Below are 23,629 nucleotides of genomic sequence, written 5' to 3'. Positions count from 1 at the left end.
AAAAAACTAGACAATTTATTTAGCTTTCATTTGCTTTTTGTTTCATTGAGGTAGATGAATTCATTACGTCTGAGTTTCCATTTGAAGGTTGATAACTTTAGTTTTGAGACATCGGCTTCCAAAGTTTTATGATGACATTTTTTGCTTGTCTGTCCATTTATTTGCTTGTTGTCTCACACTTTGAGGTTTTTATGACAAATTTGATATGTTATATCATATTGGTGTTATCTGTGATTATTATTTTATGTAAATTGAAATATATTTTATATATTTAGGTTCCTGGTCCCCCTCTTTCCCCTCTCTTGGAAAGAGTATTATCCCACATTGGGGGCGGGGCTGTGTGAGAGTTGCCCACACTCCTCTCTGTGACCAGGTTATTAATTCATAATTACAATGTGGCTAAAAGGCTCCTGCAGCATAATCCTGAGTCTTTTTAGTTTCCTTCTTTGGCTTCACAGTCTTCATCAGGCTGTGCCTTCTCCTCTCTGTATTGTGAATGTTCAAGGCTACATTTAGTTCTTCCGGACTGATGTCAAGTTCATATGAGGCGCCTAACGGCAGAGTGTCTCAAGCGCCAAAAACAAAAATTGGAGAAAAACGCAGTCAAAGTTTGGCTACTTTCAGAATGCAATATCTCAGCATTTAAATGAGGTACGACACTGGGGTTTGTTTTAAAATAAAGGCTGTTGTGTCGGCTTTCAAACCATCGTTGTAAAATAGCCAAGAGTTTAATGCATGCCAAAAGATAAAGCGATGACTGCATTCATCTTGAAATCAATCTTATACTCCGGTACGCTGAATCCCTTAAAAACACACACCAATGCCCCTGTAACCCCTCTAGGACCCCCCCAAAGATATCTTTGTTTTATATATCATTCTGGATGATTTCCTTGATTATCTTAATCCTACAGGAATAACTAGGTGATTTTGTTCACTTCAAAATAGACCTAAAAAGGTAATGCTTTACACAATAAAAAAGCAGCAGAAAGATAATAAGATATTTTAATCAGAATACTCTGAGGCTGATACAGTCGTCTCACCTGCAAAACAATAATAATTGCTGTCAATAATGGCTAAAATACATTTTGATTGGAAAAAACGTAAGCGCCAATTACTTCAGGCGAGAATCAGACGTCATAGTCCAGTAAATCATTATCCACGTCATTCTCATGAGGAGTATCTTGAAGGGTGTCTGGAGTAGCAGTGAGGGTATCTTGATAAAAAAATGCTGGTTGAAGTATGTCATGAAAATCTGGGGGATGAATGGAACCAGATCTTTTCTGCTTACATACGCCTCACCTTTGTTACGTAAGCTTTTGGCTACATTTTGCTTCCAATTAGCAAAGTCCCGGACTCTCTTTCTGCCCCTGGAAGGTCCTGGAACATTGTCATCTACATTCGTGTCGGACATGATGAAGAGGAACCAGTATTATTAATGAATAAAGAACAAAAAGAATCACATTAAATCCAGAGGTGATCATGGGGAAGGAAGGTACAAGAATGTTTTTTATTGCAGTGATAGCCAGCGGCTCCGCTGATGGCTAGCCTTTCTCATTGGTCGTGCGGGATGTGTGGCAGGGCGTCTGGACTCATGATTGGTGTATGCACCACGGGCGCTTGCGACTCTCTGCCACCCAGCCCAGCCAGTGCTGCCATGTGTAGCGTCACTACGGAAAAGAAGTAATGTTACAAAACGAGAATTTCGACCTTGTTGTTGCGGGGAATTTGAACTGAAATTTCTTCTCCCGACAGCTAGAGGGTTAGAGATGACGTTGGTGTGCTTAACTTCAAATCGGCGACGGTGTCGCTTACGACACTCTGCCGTTAGGCGCCTCATATAAAAGAGATGACTTCTGGTAACCAAAATTATGGTCCAGAATAGCTGTTTCTGCCACAAATTGAAGACGAAGTCCAGCAAACTTTACTTTGCTTGCTCTTTGTCACATTTTTGAATGAAAACTTTCATTCGCATTTTGTGTCAAACCTCTCACACATCCCTCTAGAAGCTCAGTTGTAGTGAGAGCCTCATAAATTTTCTTGGTCTTGGCATGGTTTCTTCTAAACAAAGAAGTATTGCAAAGCCAAGAGAAATACAAAAAATTGACTTGCAAAGTAATGTAAGGGTGCTGAATGAAAAGTGTGTCAAAACACGGGCGAGGTTGGGCAGCCTTACATCTTGCTTCGTCGAGAGCTGAGCTGCCACTGATCACCCAAGTGGGTACACTCCTTCACCCAACAGAGCCTCTACGCACGCCTCTACGCACTTGCGTAGGATATAGTTGCCATATACCGCATTTAGGTATTCTTCTTTGATAGCTAAATTGAAATTACTACCGATATACTGAAGTTATCATTACATTATACGAAAAATGTAATTTTCTCAGAGATAGTAGCATTACGGTTTTGGCTTATAACTCCAAAACTATTGTGAATTTGGTAATAAAATTTTCTGAGAATATAGTCAAGAGGTGTAAGAGTCCGTGTGTGAAATATCAGGAAAAATTTGGATTCTTCGATTTTTTCGTCAAACGCTCCCCATAGCCCTTAAACGCCAAGCCTTTATTTACAAAAGTGTCTGCCGTATGCCGGCGGCGTTCGGGAGTTAGCGCCGAAGTGGAAAAAAAGTTTTTTTCAAAAAATCACAGCATGCTTAGTTTTTAAGATTAAGAGTTCATTTTTGGCTCATTTTTTTATCATTGCCTGAAGTATAGTATGCAACCATCAGAAATGAAAAAGAATATCATTATCATATATAAATATTGAAATATATGACAGCGCAAAAAAAAATTTCATATATAATTGTATACAAATCGCGCTGTGAGCAAAACGGTTAAAGCTAATGAGTTATTTTTTTCTTAGTATTGTACACTAAATTGCGATGATTTTGGTATATAACAAATTGTAAAATGATCAAAGCAACACAGAGAAAATCTTATCACAAAATGATGCATGAATTCGTAATGCATGAACGTAAAAAAATTTTTTTTCAAAAATTCACCATAAATCGAAATATTGTGCTAGAGACTTCCCGTTTGTTGCAAAATGAAGCTAATTGATTGAATATTACTAGACTGTAAGTGTTTTAGCTTACAATTGCAGTTTTTTACCATTTCGGTCGAGTTAAAGTTGACTGAAGGTCGAATTTTTTCTATTTATCGTGATTTATATGAAAATATTTCAAAACTGATAAAAGCTACAACCATGAGTTATTTTTTGTTGTATTCTACATGAAATTGGGCACATTTTCATATATAAAACTTTATGTAACGGCTAATATAAAACGGTACAAACATTACGACAAAGTGACGAAAGAATTTCTGAGATTTTTGGCCGAGTTACCGCGCGGACATAAGGAAAAAGTTTTTTTCAAAAATTCACCATAAATCGAAATATTGTGCTAGAGACTTTCAATTTGTTGCAAAATGAAGGTAAATGATTGAATATTATTAGAATGTAAGAATTTTAGCTTACAATTGCGTTTTTTGACCATTTTGGTCGAGTCAAAGTTGACCGAAGGTTGAAATTTTTTGTAGTCGACGTATGGTACGTCCACTCGGCACCCGACAGACAATTTTAGTCGACATGCGATACATCCAGCCGGCGTTTAAGGGTTAAGGGGTTTGTGATTATGCTCAGTTTCAGGGATGCATTGGGGTTCTCGGAACCTGTTACCCTTGTGTGCTGTAGGCCAACTGTATAGCCATATCTAGCGAAGCAACTTCAATTTTTTCACATTTATCCCGTTTCTGATTTTGAAGATGATTTTCCTTCTGTATATCATCCTTTGTTAGATGAATGTGCAGTTATATCTTGGGACTGTCCATATTTCTGATTTCCAGAACATCAAATCATTCGTAGACCGACCTTGACAACGCTGTCTAAGCTAGGAAGGTGAATGAGGATATACATTTGCTAAGACTTCTTGATCTTAGAACCCTTCCTTGTCACTTCTCTCTATTGGAAGCACGGAATAACATGTGCTTATCTCATGTGTGTATGTAGGACAGGTTTGTAAAACCCTTTTCAGGCTTTTGGAGATGTGGTCTTTTGCATACTTTTTTGGGTCCCATAGCAGATAAGTTAAAGACATGGTATTCCTCTGGAATCTCAGCATTTAGGAAACAGGGCTTTAGAGTTTTCAAAATGTATTGTCATGTCATTCATGGATGGTATTTGTGGATAGCTCACTCCTATGCCAGTGGTGTTGGGGGTACTCAGGGAGGGTTGTGTGATTTTTTTCCATCAAAGTCTGCCTCTAGCTATCTCTAGTAGTGTTCCCTGCATTCTTTACAATTTGGAGAGGTGCCAAGCCTTGCAAGTGAATCTCCCAAATTTGTTGCTCAAGTAGGCCAACGAGTTGGTGAAGGAGGTCTTTTCTGGTTTCAGCAATCATCTCTTCATAGTCTGGAAGGCAGAGGGAGATGTGAGATCAGTTGCTTTTTTTGCAGTCCCTACAGCATTGCAGGTTCTGTAATTGCTGTATTTTTTTTATGTCCGTACCTTGTCCTAAAAGGGCATGAAAGGTGGTGACCCTTCAGAAGAACCTTGAAATTGTCAGGAGAATCAATACAGGCTGGTCTATGGAACTTATAATCGAGGAGTATAGCATTGCCCTGTCAACTTTGCAGGATATCAAGAATGCAAAGGACAAGCTGAAAAAGTGCGTGATGGAATTTGGGAAGATAATGTCAAGATGTCAGGCCCCCAAAGTAATGGCAAAACTTCGACATGAAGAGGTTGAACAGTCAACCTTGATTTGATTTTGTTGGGGTTGTGGACTATAAGGCATCTGAAGGTTTGCTGTTTTGGGTCAAGATTTGGAATAAGCTTTCTAACAAGATCATGGTGAAGCTTTGGATACTTCCAAAGAGCATACATTACAAGCTGACAGGGAGGAAAAGAGTTTACCCAGTTGCAAGCTTTTGTAGTATTCTGTGTCTACTTTGTTATGTGCAACTCCGGGTAGTCATCACTGAAAACCAATGGTAGTTGGACAAGCAAAGCAACCTCATGTCCTGCATGGGTTACTGGATAAGTTTCAAGTGATTTGGTATCATTTGGCAAAGGCTTGGTCCACCCCCAAAATCATCTCTTATTTCATAATTAATTTTTGCAAGGAGGTTGTTTGTCAGTAGACACAGGACTTTGGCATTGCTTCTCATGGACAGTGCATCTGTGCATCCCAATACAACCCAGTTCGTTGGCAACAAAGGTCATATTAGGGTCATGTTTTTGTCTCCTAATAAGACTGGACTCATTTAGCCAATGGACAAAATGGCAATACTGGAGGAAGTTCCTAGAGGAGGTGATGGTGGTGCTCGAAGAGAAGGGGAAGAAGGAGCAAGGCTTAGATACAAGGGGGAATGGACCCTGGAGAATCTTTGAAGGTACTCAATGATGTCTGCCATCTACAACTTTACAGATGCTTGAAAGGAAGTCACTAAGACCCTCAAGCACTCTTGGAACCATATGCTGAATGGAGATGCGGGCATGATGACTTTTGTGTCCATCTTGCTAAGGGAGGTGAGGACGATCCCAAGGATGATGTTGAGTTAAGTATATCTTAGTTTAACCAGACCACTTAGCTGATTAACAGCTCTCCTAGGGCTGGCCTGAAGGATTAGACTTATTTTATGTGGCTAAGAACCAACTGGTTACCTAGCAACGGGACCTACAGCTTATTATGGAATCTGAACCACATTATGACAAGAAATGAATTTCTATCACCAGAAATAAATTCCTCTAATTCTTCATTGGCCGGTCAGAGAGTCGAATGCTGGGCCAACAGCGTGCTAGCCGAAAGCTCTACTCGCCCATCAAATGAAGAACTCCAAGGATGATGTACACAGATGTATGGGAGTGACTGGACAATGATAGTGGCAACCCTGGCTTCCAGCTGTTATCTGACAGCGAGATAGCTGCTGCAGTTACTGCTGGTGAGGAGGAAGCCCCTGAAGAATATGATGATGATGTTTCACAGCCATGCCTCCATTTAAGCACACTTGGATGGTCTTACAATAAGTTTTTGTTTGTACACAAATACCAACCTTCATTCTTTACATAGGATTTATGTTGTGAATGCAAGGTGGAATGGCCATTTAACTTTCATACAAGGTCCTTAACTATCGACAGTTAGGTCTTACACAAATACCAACCTTCATTCTTTACATAGGATCTATCTTGTGAATGCGAGGTGGAATGGCCATTTAACTTTCATACAAGGTCCTTAACTATCGATAGGTAGGTGGAAGCCCCGCTCACCTTTCAGTCTACACTCCACTTTGCTTCCAGCTGCCATTGTGTAAAGACATCTCTGTGTCCTCCGCCCGACTTGCTGTTTGTTTCTTTTTAAATTTTTCTTGCTTTTTTCATTGCTCAAAATATATTGTTGTTGTTGCTTTTTGAGTTTTTTGATAAAATGCAAACCTCTCAATCGCTTAAGCCATCTACATGTGGGAGGAAGCCTCAGGTGTTTAGGCACTGTTCAGGGAAGGACAGGCCATGTGATGGGTTTCTCTCCTCTGTAGAAATAGTGCCTCTCTCCCACGTGACACACTTCCTCACACTGTTGCTACTCCCAAGGGAGTGGTTTCCCCATCACTGACTCCTATTGTTGCTTTGGTAAAGAGCTTGTGGGGGGAGACGACCAGCCCGATTTCTCTTTGGGAGCCTCAGGTGCTGTGGAAGGCATGGGGCTTAGGGAGCTGTGGCCCTCCCTAAGCATCTTGGGGGAGCCGAGTGTTTTGTGTCTCACTGAACATTTGAAGGCTATGAAGGGCCTTCCAGTGACTGCTTCAACTGTGACCGTGACGACTTTGATGGTCACAGTTTCCACAGGCTCCAGGACTGCCCCTACTTCTTTGACGACTGCATGTGGCATCTGTGATGTGCCCCCTGGTGCTTCCTTCTTCATCATCCTTGGTTGATTCTTCCTCCGCACACTGTTGACCTCGGCTGCTCTCGACAAGAAGAGGAGGAGGAAGTTGTCATTGTCTTTGTCTTCATCTTTGCATGATGTCACCCCCTCCCCTTCTTCCTCCAAAGGTAACAAATGGAGGGAGAAGTAGGTTGCCTCATCTTCCTGCAGGAAGTCCGATAGAGCTTCCAGCAGTCACCCCTCTGCTGCAGAGAGGGCTGACAGGTCTGTTGTTAGTGGTACAGCGAGTACCACTGCACCCGTTCCTGAGCACAAGGGTGCAAGCACTACCCGGGGTTCTCTGAACCCCCAGTGTACTGGCACCAGCCTCGGTAGCACCCCTACCCAGGCCAGCAAGGGTTCCTGGTCCTAGCGAGAGAAGGTGAGAAGAGAGCAAGCAGGTGCTCCCTCAACCTCCCTCCTGCTATTCAAAGAGAGAGTCTCAGGGGTCCTGGGATAGTGACCCAATCTGACTGATCCTGTCACCCAAGCCAGGCAAGAGGAAGTCCCCTGTTCAGTCTTCTTCCCCTGTAGAAGCTCTGGCTTCTAAGAAGACTGTAGCATGCTCAGGGGACAGCCCCTGCCCACGTTTGTGTAAGTGGGACTTCTCTCCCTCAACCGAGCTCTTAGCTCAACTGGCGTTCAGCACTTCTGGTGCCAGCTACAGCCTGACACCAGATCATTCTCTGAGCGTTCAAGCCCTCCCTTCTGTAAGAGAATAGGGAGGTCTGTCCTTTTGGAGTTTTTCAGAGGACCATCCTCTACATATGGTGATGTGGCAAGATCCGCTTTATTCACTGACTAGAACGTACTGACCCCATGGACTTCAAACTTGGGACACACTCAGAATTAAGAGAGCAGTTTGCCTTCTTTTAAGTAGAGCTAAAGACATCATGGTAGTCTCTACCTCTTTAGCTTACATACATTTTATGCCTTGTATGTTCATTCTGCCTTCGAACTACTGGGAATGTAATTGTTCTTTGTGTCTCACTATTTTTAATGGAAGTTGAACAGTGTTGAATCTTTCATTGCCTTGAGACCATTTCTAGTGACTGGCATAGTATTATGGAAGGAAACAAAGGATTGTTTTTTCCTACTGTCTCTTCACCATGTAATAAGGTGTTGAGCTTTTTGCATAGCCAGGGGTACATTGTACCTGAAGCACCCACCACTCTCAGTGGATGGGTTGTGGTTTTATCTCAGTCTAGGTGACAATGTTGTCTGGTTTTTATTTTGGTGCTATGCCCAGGGCAAGGGTGAGCACCTGTCGTGCTTACTTCCTTCGCTGCAAAGTTCACACTAAGTAGGAGGCGACCCTTGGTTATGCCGCCACGCCACTATGAGTTAAGATGAGCACCTACCAGTATCCCAGTAGCTCTCTTAGCTGATAGGTAACAACAGGTATTGGTTTTCAATGCTAGCAGTTTTTTCAATTTTCAAATTCATTACATAATGTTTTTGGAGTAGAATATATCCATGTATTCCACCTCCTATCAATGTGGGAATCAGCTATGTAATTACTTGGTAAGTTACATGTATAAAAATGACATTTTTATAATAAAGTTTTATATACTTTCCAAGTAATTACATGATTGGAGCCCACCCTCTGCCCCATTGATGGACATAAGGCATGAACAGATTGAGGTTATCTGCTAAAGTTGTTCCTAGTATTCCCGCTAGTGGGCGGAACTGGTCACCTACACAGACGTGTAAAGTGTTACCCGCAAAATTTTGAATTCAAGCTGCTGTGTACAGTGAACTAATAGCTATGTAATTACTTGGTAAGTATATATAAAACTTTATTTTATTATAAAAATGTAATTTTTAAAATTTTTTTCTATCAGTGATGTCTAAGAAGTCTTCAGAATTGACCTCGAATAATTAGATGCTTGGCTCAGTGATAAGAATTGTGCCAAAAATTTGACTGTTATTGCCCAAAAATGTTCTTTTTGTTGATATAAAGACACAAGAAGGCATCTAAAATAAAGTTCTGTATCTTCAGAAAAAGATTTTGGGTCGACTTGTTTCCTCAGTAGGTGTCCTCTTCATCTAATGTGTTACTACTTTGAATTCAATTTGAGCAGGCACACAATTAAATGTTCACCTGTCTTATTGATATTCAATGAGACTTCTTGCTTTTTTTGCATTTAGGGATATCTTTTATCACTATCTTAAATGGCAAGGCAATTGTAATTATGTAATTTTTTTTCGTTTCATTTTCAGGGGCAGTCAAAAGCATACATTTTATATGCTAAACCTGAGTTTCAAGTGTATTTTGGTTGTGAAGTTAATACTCTTTCTGAAATTACGCAGCAGTGGTTGGATCTTCTTGTGCGTCCTAATACAACACTTCTTGAAGGTAATATTAATACATTTCAGTCTTTATCAGGATAGGCAGTACTCTATGAGGGCATTGCTTAATTCCCTGGAAGCTTTCCACTGTACGTAAGAGGTCATTTTAGAACCTGTGAAAAACACACAATACAGTATTTCCAGTCAATTCAGACAATCCTTACTGACAGTTTGAAATAACACTGATAACACTTGTTAATGGTTAATGGCAGAGTTAAGACAAACCACAATACAGGTTAACCTCACTTGCAAAGGAAATTTGTCCCTGACAACAATAATAAGCAAAATTTTACAAGTGAAAGTTGTAGCTGCTATTATTTTAAGGGGAAAAATATTTATAGTTTCTTTTCATGTGAAAATGACTTAAAATCCCACCATTTTGCTAGCTTAATTACACTCAGTACTAATATAATTATTAAGAAAAAATATAAATGTCAATTATTTTTAAAAAATAAAATACAGTAGTAAGGTAAGTACAGTTGAACTTGGTATAACAGTAAATAGAAAGTGTGCTGAACATTGTAAGGGAGTGTGCTGGTGACAGAGGGTCACTGAGTGGGATGTTGTTAGGAGAGGCAGAAACATCAGAGAAAGCATGCGAGGTAGGCTAGATGGATTAGATGGCAGATCGATAAAAGAAGAACTGGAACTACTCATAACTATTCTTCTTCCAAATTTATAATGATTTGTTGTGGTTCTGGGTAAGAAGTAAATGGCTGATGCTTAAATAACAAAGAAGACTCAGTTTCGTGTATCTTATAATTTTCTCAAATGTATTTCTTTGTAACCATTCTCTCAGCATAGTTATTCATATTTTTTGATAGCATAGTCGCTTGTTTCGTCCTCAAGGAGTTACCTTCCATGGGTCTGTCTGCCCTCCATGGTGACCAAACTAATATCAAAGAATTCTCTTTTAGTCAGTCTCATGGCCAGGTATTGTGTCGTAAGATGATAAACACTATAACACGTGATGGAGTATGTAATGGACTCAAAGATAAGGGGGCACTTTCCCATATCTTACAGCAAAGCTATACCCAGGTTCATCCATTGCCTTGATGATACTCATGTACCATCATCCATAATCTTGTTAAGATAGACTTTTGCTGCCGGACTTAGTTCCGGCGGGTCTTGCCTCGATGATACTCATGTACTGTCATTCCACTTACAGATGGTACGTTGTCAGGAGCAAGGGTGCACGGCCGTCCTCCAACAACCCTGCAGACACGAGGTGTGCCGCTCGCATTCCAGCTGCGCGGTGCATGTTGGGGACCTGGTCGTTTGGCACCTGGACGGCTGTGAGATTTGTTACGCTCTTTACGAGCTGGTAACAGATGAGTTGGTAAGTGACAAGAGACTGCTAACCTTTAGTCCCTTTTGATTTTAATGACTCATATGGATATATGCGATAAAAAATTGGAAGTTCCGGCTGCTCAAGAATATTTTTAGCAAGTCCTATCTTCTCTTTCAGTCTAACCAAGCAACCCGAGCCTCTTCGCTGTCGACCCTGAAGACCTGGGTCGGCGGATTTGGGAGAAATGTTGCGTCTGGCCACCCCTATGTACTGTCGGAGGAGATTTGCAATCTCCTCTATCCGAATGCTTGGATCTCCGCCGCAGTACCGAAGGACGTGGCCGCCCCACTCATTGCGAGGATCAGGGAGGCGACGCAGCCCCCCCAAGACGAAAATCTGTGCGAAGAGGTGACGGAAGAGGTAGCGGCCATCAACATCCACATCGAGCCGATGAGCGTAGATGACCATCAGGTAGAAGGTAGGGCGGTAAGTGAGGCAGGTGGAAGTAGCGAATTAGATCACTTTTAGTTAGTTCACCATCTTCGTCCTCTTCTTTTCAAGGATTTTCCAAGTCAGCTATCCTTGGGGACAGATCTCGGTCTGTTATCCCCAAGGTGAAATCTCTGAAGAAGAAGGACTTACCCAAGTCTTCTAGACCTCAAAGGTCTAATCCGCCAGCTCCCTCAAGGTCGTCACTGGCTCCCATACCAGTGACGTCCTTAAGTAAGGCTACTTCCCCGTCTAAGGGGTCGAGGACCAGAGTTTCGAAGGCTAAGCCCCCACAGCCTAGCTTCGACTCTGAGGCTTTCGTCGACCTGCTGATGCAGAGGATCGACTCTAAGGTTGAAGCTCGGCTACAAGATCTCTCGTCTCAGCTTGTCACAAGCTTAGAGACCTCCGGACAGTCAGTGGTGTCATTGGCACAGAGGATGCAGGCCCAGGAAAGCTTGCTCTCCGGATTCATCCAATCCGGAGCAGTACAGCAGTCACATGTTGTCCCGGATGCTTCCAGACTGCCCCCCTTTGATAAGGGGAACCTGTGGCGGCTGGCCCTGCATGCCCCCCTGCACGATGGCACACTGACCATAGAGGGATTGGGCACTCGTCGTCTGGAAGAACTAGAGTTCTTTCCGGCCAACCTAGTGCCTCCCAGGTTAACTGAGGAAGCCTGGATTAGATCCGATAAGGTCCCTAAGGAAACGGTCATCTTTCCTAGGGACCAAGCTCAATCCACCCTGATGCGTGCTCTCACTGACTGGGAGTGCGAGAACACGAAACTTACTCCCTTTAGAGGAAGTTTCACAATTCACAATGTTCTCTGTAGGGGACTCTATCCCGACCCCCTGCACTACTAAGATTGCAGAGCTGACCCTTCAGGCTGGGATAGAGGGCAAACCCATACCTCAACTCCGGGAGACAGATCCTACTTCTCTTCTCTTCCCCGGAGATTCGGAATGTTGGGTGGGAGCTCTGGCAACGTTCACGGTGGGGAAACTCGATCCCGAGTGTGCCTCCACCCTGTTCAGCGAGCAACTTCCCAGGATTCTGGATGCTCTGCTGAAGACGGAGTTTGAGACTAGATGCAGGTTGAGTCGCTCCCTTCATTCCGTCACCATCTCAGAGGTAACTGCATTAGTCTATACAGACGAACCTCTGTTTCAGGTCCTCACAAAGTCATTATTGGCATCCTTCCAATCGGACCTTTATGACTTTGTGGTCGCGAGGCAGAACTGCCGAAAGCACATCTTTGCCGACGCCACCATCAGGCATGAGCCCAATAGACTCATGAAGAGCTCTATCTGGGGACCTAACCTCTTCCCAGAGGATGAGGTCAATAATGTCCTGGCAGAGGCAACCAGAGCGAACCAGAGTCTTCGCTCTCGCTGGGGTCTTCCTTTCAAAAGGAAGTCCTCTGAGACCTCCGGACCTCAACCTAAGGAAAGGAAGAGGTTCAGGAGATTCCAGAACTATCGGAAGCCTCAGGCTCAGACTGTGCTTCAGGCGGTACCGGTCTCACAGATCGGCCAGCCTTCCACATCTAAGGCACAGCCTCAGCCGCAGTACGTACTGATGCAGCCGGCTCAGCAAGCTTCGGCTCCGCCAGCCTTCGTGACGTCTCCAGCTTTCAACGCCTCGTTTGAAAACCAAGGGGCGTTTCGGGGATACAATAGATATGCGAGGGGTAGTAGAGCCAGAGCCGCCTACAGAGGTAGAGCAGCGTCCAGACCTCTCTCACGTGGAAGAGGAGCCCGAGGAGGCAGAGGGAGTAAGACCTCTTCCAATCAGTGAGCCTCCTCAGGTAGGCGGGAGATTGTATCTCTTCCGGGACCAGTGGACCTTCAGTCCATGGGCCCACAGCATAATTTCAAAAGGTCTGGGATGGAGCTGGAGCAGAGGGCCTCCTCCGCCAGTCAGATTCCATCGACCTCCATCCAAAGAATTACTGGACTATGTAAAAGACCTTCTGCAAAAGAAGGCAATAAAGAAAGTCAGGCATTTGAAATTTCAAGGCCGTCTGTTCAGTGTCCCAAAGAAAGACTCAGACAAGCAAAGAGTAATTCTAGACTTGTCTCGTCTCAACTTATACATTCAATGCGGCAAGTTTCGCATGCTTACAATCTCGCAGATACGAACCCTACTTCCCCGTGGGGCCGTCACCACCTCTATAGATCTTTCAGACGCATACTATCACGTCCCGATTGCGAGAAGTTTCTCTCCTTACCTAGGGTTCAGACTAGGAAAACAAGCATACTCGTTCAGAGTCATGCCATTCAAGGCTCAACATAGCGCCCAGAATATTTACCAAACTGGCAGAGACAGTAGTCCAAGAACTACGGGCTCAAGGGATTTATGCTAAACTCCATACCTGGACGATTGGATAATATGGGCATCCAACGCCAAGGAATGTCAAAAGCAACAATCACAGTATTCAACTTCCTGGAATACTTGGGATTCCAAATAAACAGGAAGAAATCCCATCTAGTTCCGGCTGCTCAATTTCAGTGGTTGGGAATCCAATGGGACCTAAACACACACAATCTATCACTTCCGCCAGCCAAAAGGAGGGAAATAGCCAAAGCTACCAGGCAGTTCCTCAAGAACAAAAAGCCTCTGTCGTACCCAGGAAAGAGTTCTAGGCTCCCTTCAGTTCGCTTCAGTAACAGATTTGTTACTAAAAAGCCAGACTGAAGGATATAAACAGGGTATGGCGGAACTATGAGCCAACAGCAGAAGCAGAGACAAGGTGTCTCTAATTCCGCCGATATTGAGGAAAAGCTTCACCATGGTCGACAGTCAAGAGTTTGGCATGGTCAGTGCCTCTTCAATTTCCCCCTCCATCGCTAGTGATCCATACGGATGCTTCCCTAAGCGGATGGGGAGGATACTCCCAACACAAGAAAATTCAAGGAACATGGTCGACAGTATTCTGCCAGTTCCATATCAACATTCTAGAGGCAATGGCAGTTTTTCTAACATTAAAGAAACTACGTCCAACCAGACAGATTCACATCAGACTGGTGCTGGACAGTGCAGTAGTTGTACATTGCCTAAACAGAGGGGGCTCCAAGTCGAGCCATATCAATCAGGTAATGATTGCAATTTCTCTCTGGCAAGGAAACATCTTTGGCACCTGTCAGCTACCCACCTGGCAGGTGTTCGAAATGTCATTGCAGATTCTCTATCCAGGACAACTCCGCTGGAGTCGGAATGGTCCTTGGACAAGACACCGTTCATAGTGGATTTGTCTTCAGGTACCGGGTCTCCAGGTAGACCTGTTTGCCACAGAGAGCAACCACAAGCTTCCGTGTTACGTTGCTCCCAATCTAGACCCTCTAGCTCATTCCATAGATGCGATGTCAGTCGACTGGAACAGATGGCAAAGGATCTATCTGTTTCCACCAATAAACCTATTAATGAAAGTTTTACACAAACTCAGATCATTCAAAGGTCAAGTAGCACTTGTGGCACCCAACTGGCCGAAGAGCAATTGGTTTCCTCTTCTACTGGAGTTGAAACTCTGGCACAAACAGATTCCCAATCCAAGATTGACACTAGTGCAAACTCGGACTGTGTCAGTTTCCTCAAGAATTCTGAGTGCCCTAGCTTTATGGACTTCATGAAGTTTGCAGCTCAGAAAGATGCTAACATTGACCCTCTTAATACACTGTTCATAGAATCAGATAAGAGGGAATCTACACTTAGACAATATGACCCAGCAGTTAAAAAGTTAGCATTATTTCTAAGGGAATCTGAAGCTCAGAAAATGACCACGAATCTAGCAATCTCTTTCTTCAGATCATTATTTGAGAAAGGACTTGCCACTAGTACTATTACTACAACAAAATCTGCTTTAAGGAAAATGTTTTTACATGGCTTTAATATTAACCTTACAGACTCATATTTTTCGTCAGTTCCTAAAGCATGTGCTCGCCTTAGACCAGCAATCCGTCCACACATGGTTTCGTGGTTCTTAAATGACGTACTTAAATTGGCATCAGACACTGATAACGAATTATGTACATACCCGAGTCTGTTAAGGAAGACGTTATTTTTAGTAAGTCTAGCCTCAGGGGCTAGAATTTCTGAACTATCTGCTCTCTCTAGAGAACTGAATCATGTTGATTTCCTCCCGTCAGGAGAAGTTCTGTTGTCTCCGGATCCCAGATTTCTAGCAAAGAATGAGGATCCACAAAATAGATGGTCTCCTTGGAAGATTATTCCCCTTCCACAGGATCTATCTTTATGTCCAGTTAACACTTTAAAAGCTTATTTAAATAGAACTTCTAAAAGAACTTCAGGCCCTCTTTTTGTTAGGGAAAATGGGGGTACCATTTCCTTAAAGGCCATCAGACAACAAATTCTTTATTTTATTAAACAGGCTAACCCGGATTCAGTACCTCGGGTACATGATATTTCCCTGATTAGCCTTCACTCAGCTAATTATTTTCACAATATGAATTTTGATGACCTTAAAAAGTATACGGGCTGGAAATCACCAACAGTATTTAAACGCCACTATCTTCAGTCCTTAGAGGCTCTTAAATATTCCACTGTAGCTGCAGGAAGTATTGTTCCTCCTGGCCCAGCTCAAGACTAGTATATAACTTGTTTATCCTTGTTGTAATGTAATTCGTGATTAAATTACCTATTGGTATATTCTCTCGCCTACCTGCCTCGCTTGCTTACCCTGCTTTAGCCTTTTTAGGTCAGGTCTGCTTCACAGCCTGACTCCTGCCTGTAACATTGAGATCCTGTTTTAAGACATAATCTGTTTAGCTTTAAGTATCTTGATGTTGGTTATTTGGTATTTTTAGGCTATGTGCCGTATAGTTTTTAATTATATTTTGAACTCTATAATTTGGGGTTATTAAAACTCAGTATTGTTCTCTTAGTTTTATTTAGCTCCATTAAGGTAATCCTTTAGATGGTACCACCATGCTATTGTATGGCTGTTTCTCTGTTACTATTTCACTGGTTGACACAGGTCGAGCCCAGAAAAGGGATTTTGACAACGGAAAAATCTATTTCTGGGGGAAGACCTGTGTCACCCAGTGACCCATCCCTATACTTCCTTTCCCACCCGGATAGCATAACAAGCTTGGAGGGTGCTAATTTTGGGATGAAGATGGCGGGCGCGAGTGGTAGGTGGCAGCAAACGGAAGGTAATGGGTGGAACGGTCCACCCATGTTGGGGGCTTTGAGAACGGAGAAGTCTGTTGGGATGAAAAACATTGCATCTGTGACAGTGGCTACCATTCACTCCTTAGTGCATACCGACACCATTGTGGTGATTTTTCCAGGGTAACAACCCTGGCATTATGGATAACTTTTTCTCTGGTATATTTAGCAATATTTATACCTAGAAACGTGTGCTATTGGAACCATTTCACTGGGTGACGCAGGTCTTCCCCAGGGGCGGCTCGTCAATAGGGACTGTGAGACTGCAGCCCCCTCAGTGGATTTCTAGGATTCACGAAAATAAAGTTAATTTATTGATGTTTGACTATCATTAACATGAAAACACCTATTCTCATATATTTATATGAAAAAATTACTGCAAAACAATGAGGAAGTTTCGTAAATTATTTACTATTTAATGATACTGAAAGCGGGGAGAAGGGGGGAAGCTTCCTGGGCAATATGGAGAGTGGACTGCCTCCCATGCAGTCTTGTCTCAGACGTTGGTGTGACGGTTGTTGTGAATGGGCGTGGAGAAGGGGGAGGCTTCCGGGTGGTGTGCAGAATGTGGACTGCCTCCCACCAGTCTTGTCTCAGACGTTGGTGTGATGGTATGTATGTTTTGCGTCGCTCTTATTTTTGATAGTGTTTAGCAATTTGCCAGGGATGATTTTAAAATATTATTGATCAGTGATGGCTTGTGCTCAATTTTAATTATCATAGATGTTGTAAGATCACAGAAACATCGTATAAAATAGTATTTATTCTTCTTTTTTACAGGTAGGCCTCTGGCATTATTTTGCAAAATGGCACAAGAAGCAAAGACGGTTTCTTCATTGAAAGAACTCAATTTTTCACAATTAACAGCCCTCCCATCAATAACAGTCACGAGCCGCCACTGGTCTTCCCCCAGAAATAGATTTTTCCGTTGTCAAAATCCCTTTTTCTGGGTTTTCCGACCTGTGTCACCCGGTGAAATAACCTTTCAGCACTTATTTCTAGGTAAAGCTATTTATAAATATACCAGAGAAAAGCTAAAAAGCTAAGCCGGAGTTACTACCCCGGTGAGAGCTCCATGAAATGGAGTCGTGTATGAGAAAGGGTGAGATTGTCACAATCACAGGCCTCCGCCCTGTAAACATTCCCAATGTCAAAAGTCCCACCGAGTGAGGTGCCGTTATAAACCCCGCACCACTCGCGGACTGTAAACAAACAGCGTCACCCACAATGCACTTTTAGCAAGAAATCCGCTGTTGTTGTTCTGTTTGTGTGTGCACTTTCTTTGATTAATTTACTATGGCATCCTCCCTGGATTCCTCACCTAAGTTGAGTACCATCTCTGTTTTTTATTTTAGGCGGTTGAGGCTCCTTATTTCCCTCTAATTTAATAATTAGGGGGATTTATATGCCTGTCTCATCCACCTTCTCCCGACCTCATGTGACCTTCAGTCTCGGTGCAGGAATTATGTTGGGGCTTCGTTCCCCTTCATTTTCTTATGTTGTGCCCTTTTGCTTATTCTATATTCAATTGGGTTTTTTATATTATTGTTTTTTATCCTTCTCTGGGGAAGTTTAGGTCCTTGTCGTTTATGCTACGAGTTTTCCCCCTCGGGCCTATCTGCTCTTTATCAATTATTATACGTGTTATATTTTGGACCCTCACTTCCTCCAGTGCTTGGATATATTACTTGAGATGGTACAGTTATGCTTATCAAGCTTATTTTAAGCCTAGCGCACGGATGTCTTTGATATTTGCGGATTATATCCTTTAGTTTTATATCTGGAAGGTCGGCCATTTTCCCTCCGCGCTCATATCGCGTTGGGTTTGGTCTTCCCTTCTACATATGTTCTTATGATTTGTTAAATCATTATTATTTTATTGCCTAGGATAGGTTAACTTTAGGCTAGTTGAGTAGATACTATTTCCCCTGGGCTTCCTCCCTCAGCCACTGGCTGTGTTAGGTTAGCCTAGGTTGTAGCTATGGCAGTCTCTTCCCTTGCTAGGGAGAGAAGGTTTGGTGTGTAGGAGGGTTCATGGTTGGAGCTTCCTTTGTGTGGCGTTTGGTTAGAGAAATCGGGCTTGCGCTTCTCCCTCTCCCTGTTTTGGCCTTTCCGTTTAGGCTCTAGAGTCCTAAAAAGGTTAAGCTGGAATAGCGAGGTTTCTCATGTAGCCTACCTTCATCCGAACCACATCTTGGGTTATTCTCCATCTTCATGTTTACCCCCTCTCCTACCCCATTACTCCTTCCTCCCCCTCCCCAGCTTCCTCTCCCACCCTTGGTTCGCTTTCATATATTATGTTAACTTACCAAGGCCCGAGAGTTTATCCTGTTCCTTTCGCCACAGCTTTATATCCCCTTCCTCTGCATTGATTGGTCTGTTCTCTCGCTAACGGGTTCCGACCTTACCCGGTCACACCCATCGAGACCTCAGTTGGGGACCGGGGGTGCTCCCACACCCCTGTTTCCCATTCCTTTCTTTGCTTTTTGGCCTTTGAGAGTTCCCTGTCCTATCCTCTCTCAGTATCGTTCGTACATGTTCGTCCGATCGTAGGGAGAAGGATGGATCTCATGGCACCCGGAGAGTGCTTCTCCACCCCCTGGTCGCTACCTTGGATCCCTCGCTCATGGCCTATACCATCCCCCCCCCATCCTAGTGTCAGTACGCGCTTTTTCCCAACCGAGTGTCGTTCTCAGAACAATATCTCGGGGGGAGAAAAATTTGTGTTCATGTTGCCAGTTAGAGTTTCCCACCTGACTGTCTTCCGTTGTTCACACGCTATGACATTTATATTTGTTCTATTCACTTAGAACACCTATAGTTCCCAGTATCTACTCTCCATTTTAGCTATCTTTGTGTTTTCTCTGCTAGGTAGTCGGACGTTCTTGTCGCCTTCCACTCCGGTGGGTACGGTGTTTGGTCGGACGGTGCTCACTACACCTCCTCCGCCGTCACCGTATTGGAGTACAGGACTCCCCCGGCTCCAAGCAGAAATATCCACTTTTATAGTTGACTTTTCCCTAGATGCATTTATATTATATTCATTTTATATATATTATATTATGTTTATATACTACCCTTTTGGGACCTTTCCGTCGCTCTGGATTAACTCCGGTGGTCCCTTTAGGTTATCTTGCATGTTCCAGTAGGCCCCTTAACCTCCCCAAAACAGTTATAAAGCCCGGTGGGACCTATCTGGATATTGTTTGTATATATATATATACATTTATTTATTACCTTGTAGATTAACTGGCCTTTTGGGACCTTCCCGTCGCTCTGGATTAACTCCGTGGTCCTCTAGGTAGTTGATCTTGCATGTTCCAGTAGGCCCCTTATACTCCCGGTAAGCTCCGGCGGACCTACCTGGATAACTATTATACTAAGACACTGCTCCGGCATTCCACTCCGGCAGCCCTATCAGCATACTCATATACCGGTCAACTTACAGATGGTGCCTTGTCAGGAGCAGGGGTGCACCGCTGTGCTGCATCAAGCCAGCGGGCATGAAAAAACAAGGTCCCACTCGGTGTGCTGCTGTCCACGTGGGGACCTGATCGCCTGGCACCCTGATGGTTGTGAGGTGTGCTACGCCCTCTACTAACAGGTTCTGGATGAGTCGGTAAGTTAGTTTTCCACTTCCGATTCACGTTCACCTTCAGTTTTGTCTCTTATGGATAATTATAACATATTCTCCCTTTAGGAGGCTCAGTCACCTGACTTTCTCCCCCTTCCAGATTGACCGCAGCTCTCGGGACTCTTCGTTGTCGACCCTCAAGACCTGGGTCAGCGGCTTCGGGAGGAACGTTGGGGCAGGAAAACCCTACGTTTTATCTAAGGACGTCTGTAACGTTCTCTTCCCCGGCGCCTGGATCTCAGCTTCAGTTGCGGACGAGGTAGCCGCCCCCTTGATCGCTGGGATCCGGGAAATGACGCAGCCCTCCCAAGAAGAAGTCGCTGCATGCGGAGTTGTCGCCGAGGATGTTGCGGCTCTTAATCTCGACCTCGAGCCGATGAATGTTGACCTGGACTTGCAGGCAGGTAAGGGGGTAAGTGAGGCAGGTGATCTTCTCTTTAGTTCTCCTTCTTCCACTGCTTCTTCCTTCCGAGGATTTGTGAAATCCTCTTGCCTTATGGACGGTGCAAGGTCTACCGTCCCTAAGGTTAAATCTGTAAATAAAAAGACCTTAAAGTCCCAGAAAGTCCGCTCCGGGGTTCCCTCGAAGACGTCCACGGCCCCTGGCCCCGTGCCATCTACGAGCAAGGCCTCTACTTCTGGGAAGGGAGCACGAGCTAAACAAAGTAAGGAGGTTCCCACCCCTCCTTCCTTTGATGCTGAAGCATTTGCTGAGCTTCTTATGAAGCAGTTTGACAAAAGGGTTGACGACAAGCTGTCGCAACTCTCAAGTCAGCTGTCTTCGTCAAATGCTTCCATGCTCTCATTGTCAGAAGAGGTTAAGTCTCAAAGGACTTTAATCTCCGGGTTCATGAGTGGCGGAGCGGCCAACAAACCCTTCTCAATCCCGGACACCTCCAGCCTACCTCCTTTTGATAAAGGAAACCCCTGACGCCTGACCCTCTTTGCCCTCCAGCATGAGGGTACCCTCACTATCGAGGGCCTAGGCACTCGTAGGCTGGAGGAATTGGAATTCTTCCCTCCTAACCTGAAATCACCTTACGCAGGTTATGTCAGGCTTACGGAGGAGGCATGGGTTCGGTCCGATAAGGTCCCCAAGGAAACTGTCATCTTCCCGAGGGACCAGGCCCAGTCAGCCCTACTACGGACTTTGTCGGAGTGGCAGGCGGAGAACACCAAACTCACTCCCGCCAAAGGTGCCTTTACAATGTTCTCTCTAGGAGAAATTCTCCCCACCCCTTGCACCTCTAAAGTGGCCTCCCTCACCAACCAGGCTTGTATAGAGGGTAAGCCCCTTCCTCATCTCCGGGAGACAGATCCCACCTCTCTTGTCTTACCTGGAGATTCTCAGTATTGGGTAGGAGCTCCGGATACCTTCACGGTTACTCGGCTGGACCCTGACTGCGCTTCTAACCTCTTCAGCGAGCAACTCCCTAGGATCCCGGAGTCGCTCCTAAAGGCTGAAGCTGAGTCTAAGGACAGACTTAGTAGGTCCTTAAACTCTCTGACTTTGGCAGAGGCAATGTCAGTAGTATATAGCGAAGATGCGCTATTCCAGGTACTGACGAAATCTCTCTTAGGGAGTTTTCAACAGGACCTGTATGATTTCATTAAGGCCTGGTTGAACTGCTGGAAACACATCTTTTCGGCAGCCTCCATCCGTCATGAGCCTAACAGGCTCATAAAAAGCTCCATCTGGGGAGCTAATCTCTTCCCCAGGAAGAGGTTGATGCGTCCTAGCCGAGGCAACTAGGGCCAACCAGAGTCTCCGCTCCCGATGGGGTTTATCCTCTAAGAGGAAGCAGTCTGAGCCCGCCGAACTCATCCCAAGCCAGGAAGAAGTTCAAGAAGTTTAAACGGCTCGACTCAGACTGTCTTGCAGGCTGTCCAGGTCCCCCGTCCCTGGTCATCCTTCAACCTCCCAGCCTCAACCTCAACCTCAGTATGTGCTGGTCCAACCAGCCCATCAACCTCTCGCTGCTCCTTCATACGTCTCTCCCCAGCTTTCAACGCCTTCTATGAAAGCCAAGGTGCATTTCGGTCCATCCAAAATGCAAAGGGAACGAGAGCTAGGGGTACTTCAGGTAGAGGAACTTCCGCTCCTCCTCCAGAGGAAGGGGGAGGCAGAGGCTCCAGAGGAGGCAGACCCTCTCAAGCCCAGTGAGATATCTCAGGTAGGCGGGAGGTTATACCATTTTCGGGACCAGTGGAGCTTCAGTCCCTGGGCCCAGAGCATAGTCTCCAAGGGACTGGGCTGGAGTTGGTGCAGAAGTCCTCCCCCCCCAGTCAGGTTCCATCAATTACCCTCCAAGGCTCTGAAGGACTTTGTGAAAGATCTATTATTAAAGAGGGCAATAAAGAAAGCGAGACATCTGAAATTTCAAGGCAGACTGTTCAGTGTTCCAAAGAAAGGTTCCAGTCGGCGAAGAGTAATTCTAGACTTGTCCTGTCTAAATTCCTACATTCAATGCGACAAGTTTCCAATGCTTACAATCTATAACAGGTTAGGACCCTACTGCCCCATTGGGAGCCGTAACCACCTCTCTATAGATCTTTCAGACGCCTATTATCACGTCCCGATTGCGAAGAAGGTTCTCTCCTTATCTGGGGTTCAGACTAGGAAATCAGGCATACTCATTCAGGGTCATGCCATTCGGTCTCAATATAGCTCCCAGAATCTTCACCAAACTGGCAGATACGGTAGTTCAGCAACTACGGTCTCAGGGGATCATACTAGCCGCATACCTAGACGATTGGATTGTTTGGGCATCCAACGTCAACGAATGCCGGAAAGCAACAGCCATAGTAATCGGCTTTCTGGAATCACGGCTTTCAGGTAAACAAGGAGAAATCCCGCCTAGTGCCGGAGAGTCGCTTTCAATGGTTAGGAATCCAATGGGACCTGTGTGCACACAGACTATCTCTTCTGCCGGCCAAACGGAGAGAAATAGCAAAAGCAACCAGACAGTTCCTCAAGAACAAGAAAGCTTCCCGTCATACCCAAGAAAGAGTCTTAGGTTCTCTTCAGTTTGCTTCAGTGACGGATCTTCTTTTGAAATCCAAACTGAAAGACATAAACAGGGTATGGCGGAGTCGAGCCAATGTCAGGTTCAGAGACAAAATATCTCTGATTCCGCCGATTTTGAAAAAGAGACTCGACCTTGGACGACTGTCAAGAGTTTATCAAGTCAGTGCCTCTTCAGTTTCCTCCGCCATCACTAGTGATTCACACTGACACTTCCCTAAGCGGGTGGGGAGGATACTCCCAACACAAGAAGGTACAGGGGACTTGGTCTACCATGTTCCGCCAGTTTCATATCAATGTTCTGGAAGCTATGGCAGTCTTTCTAACCCTGAAGAAACTGCGTCCAAACAATCTGATTCATATAAGATTGGTCCTGGACAGCGCAGTAGTAGTACATTGTTTAAACAGGGGAGGTTCCAAGTCGAGTCGGATCAACCAGGTTATGATAGCAATATTCTCTCTAGCAAACAAACACCGGTGGCATCTGTCTGCTACCCACCTTGCAGGGGTCCGAATGTCATTGCAGACTCCTATCCAGGACAACTCCGCTGGAGTCGGAATGGTCCCTGGACAAAACTTCATTCAAATGGATTTGCAATCAAGTTCCGGGTCTCAAGTAGATCACTTTGCAACAGAATGCAACCACAAACTACCTTGTTATGTTGCTCCCAACCTGAACCCTCTAGCTCACTCCACAGATGCAATGTCCATAGATTGGAACAAGTGGAAAAG

At 44.5% G+C, this 23,629-nt stretch overlaps 1 protein-coding gene across 1 annotated transcript in view; it reads left to right on the top strand.

The window, feature by feature from the left end:
- Nucleotides 1–8,157: 8,157 nt before the first annotated feature.
- The window catches only part of Ice2 (Interacts with the C terminus of ELL 2), a 272,986-nt gene continuing 257,514 nt past the window's right edge, over nt 8,158–23,629 (top strand). Inside the window, exons 1-2 of the mRNA XM_067113127.1 lie at nt 8,158–8,172; nt 9,140–9,275. Of these exons, the coding sequence (XP_066969228.1) occupies nt 8,158–8,172; nt 9,140–9,275 (151 nt within the window). The remainder of the gene's footprint in view (nt 8,173–9,139; nt 9,276–23,629) is intronic.

This window comes from Macrobrachium rosenbergii, chromosome 12 (genome assembly GCF_040412425.1).
Source record: "Macrobrachium rosenbergii isolate ZJJX-2024 chromosome 12, ASM4041242v1, whole genome shotgun sequence".
NCBI classification, from domain to species: domain Eukaryota; kingdom Metazoa; phylum Arthropoda; class Malacostraca; order Decapoda; family Palaemonidae; genus Macrobrachium; species Macrobrachium rosenbergii.
The sequence above is the reverse complement of the archived record's forward strand: the minus strand, read 5'-3'. Positions and strand labels throughout refer to the sequence as shown.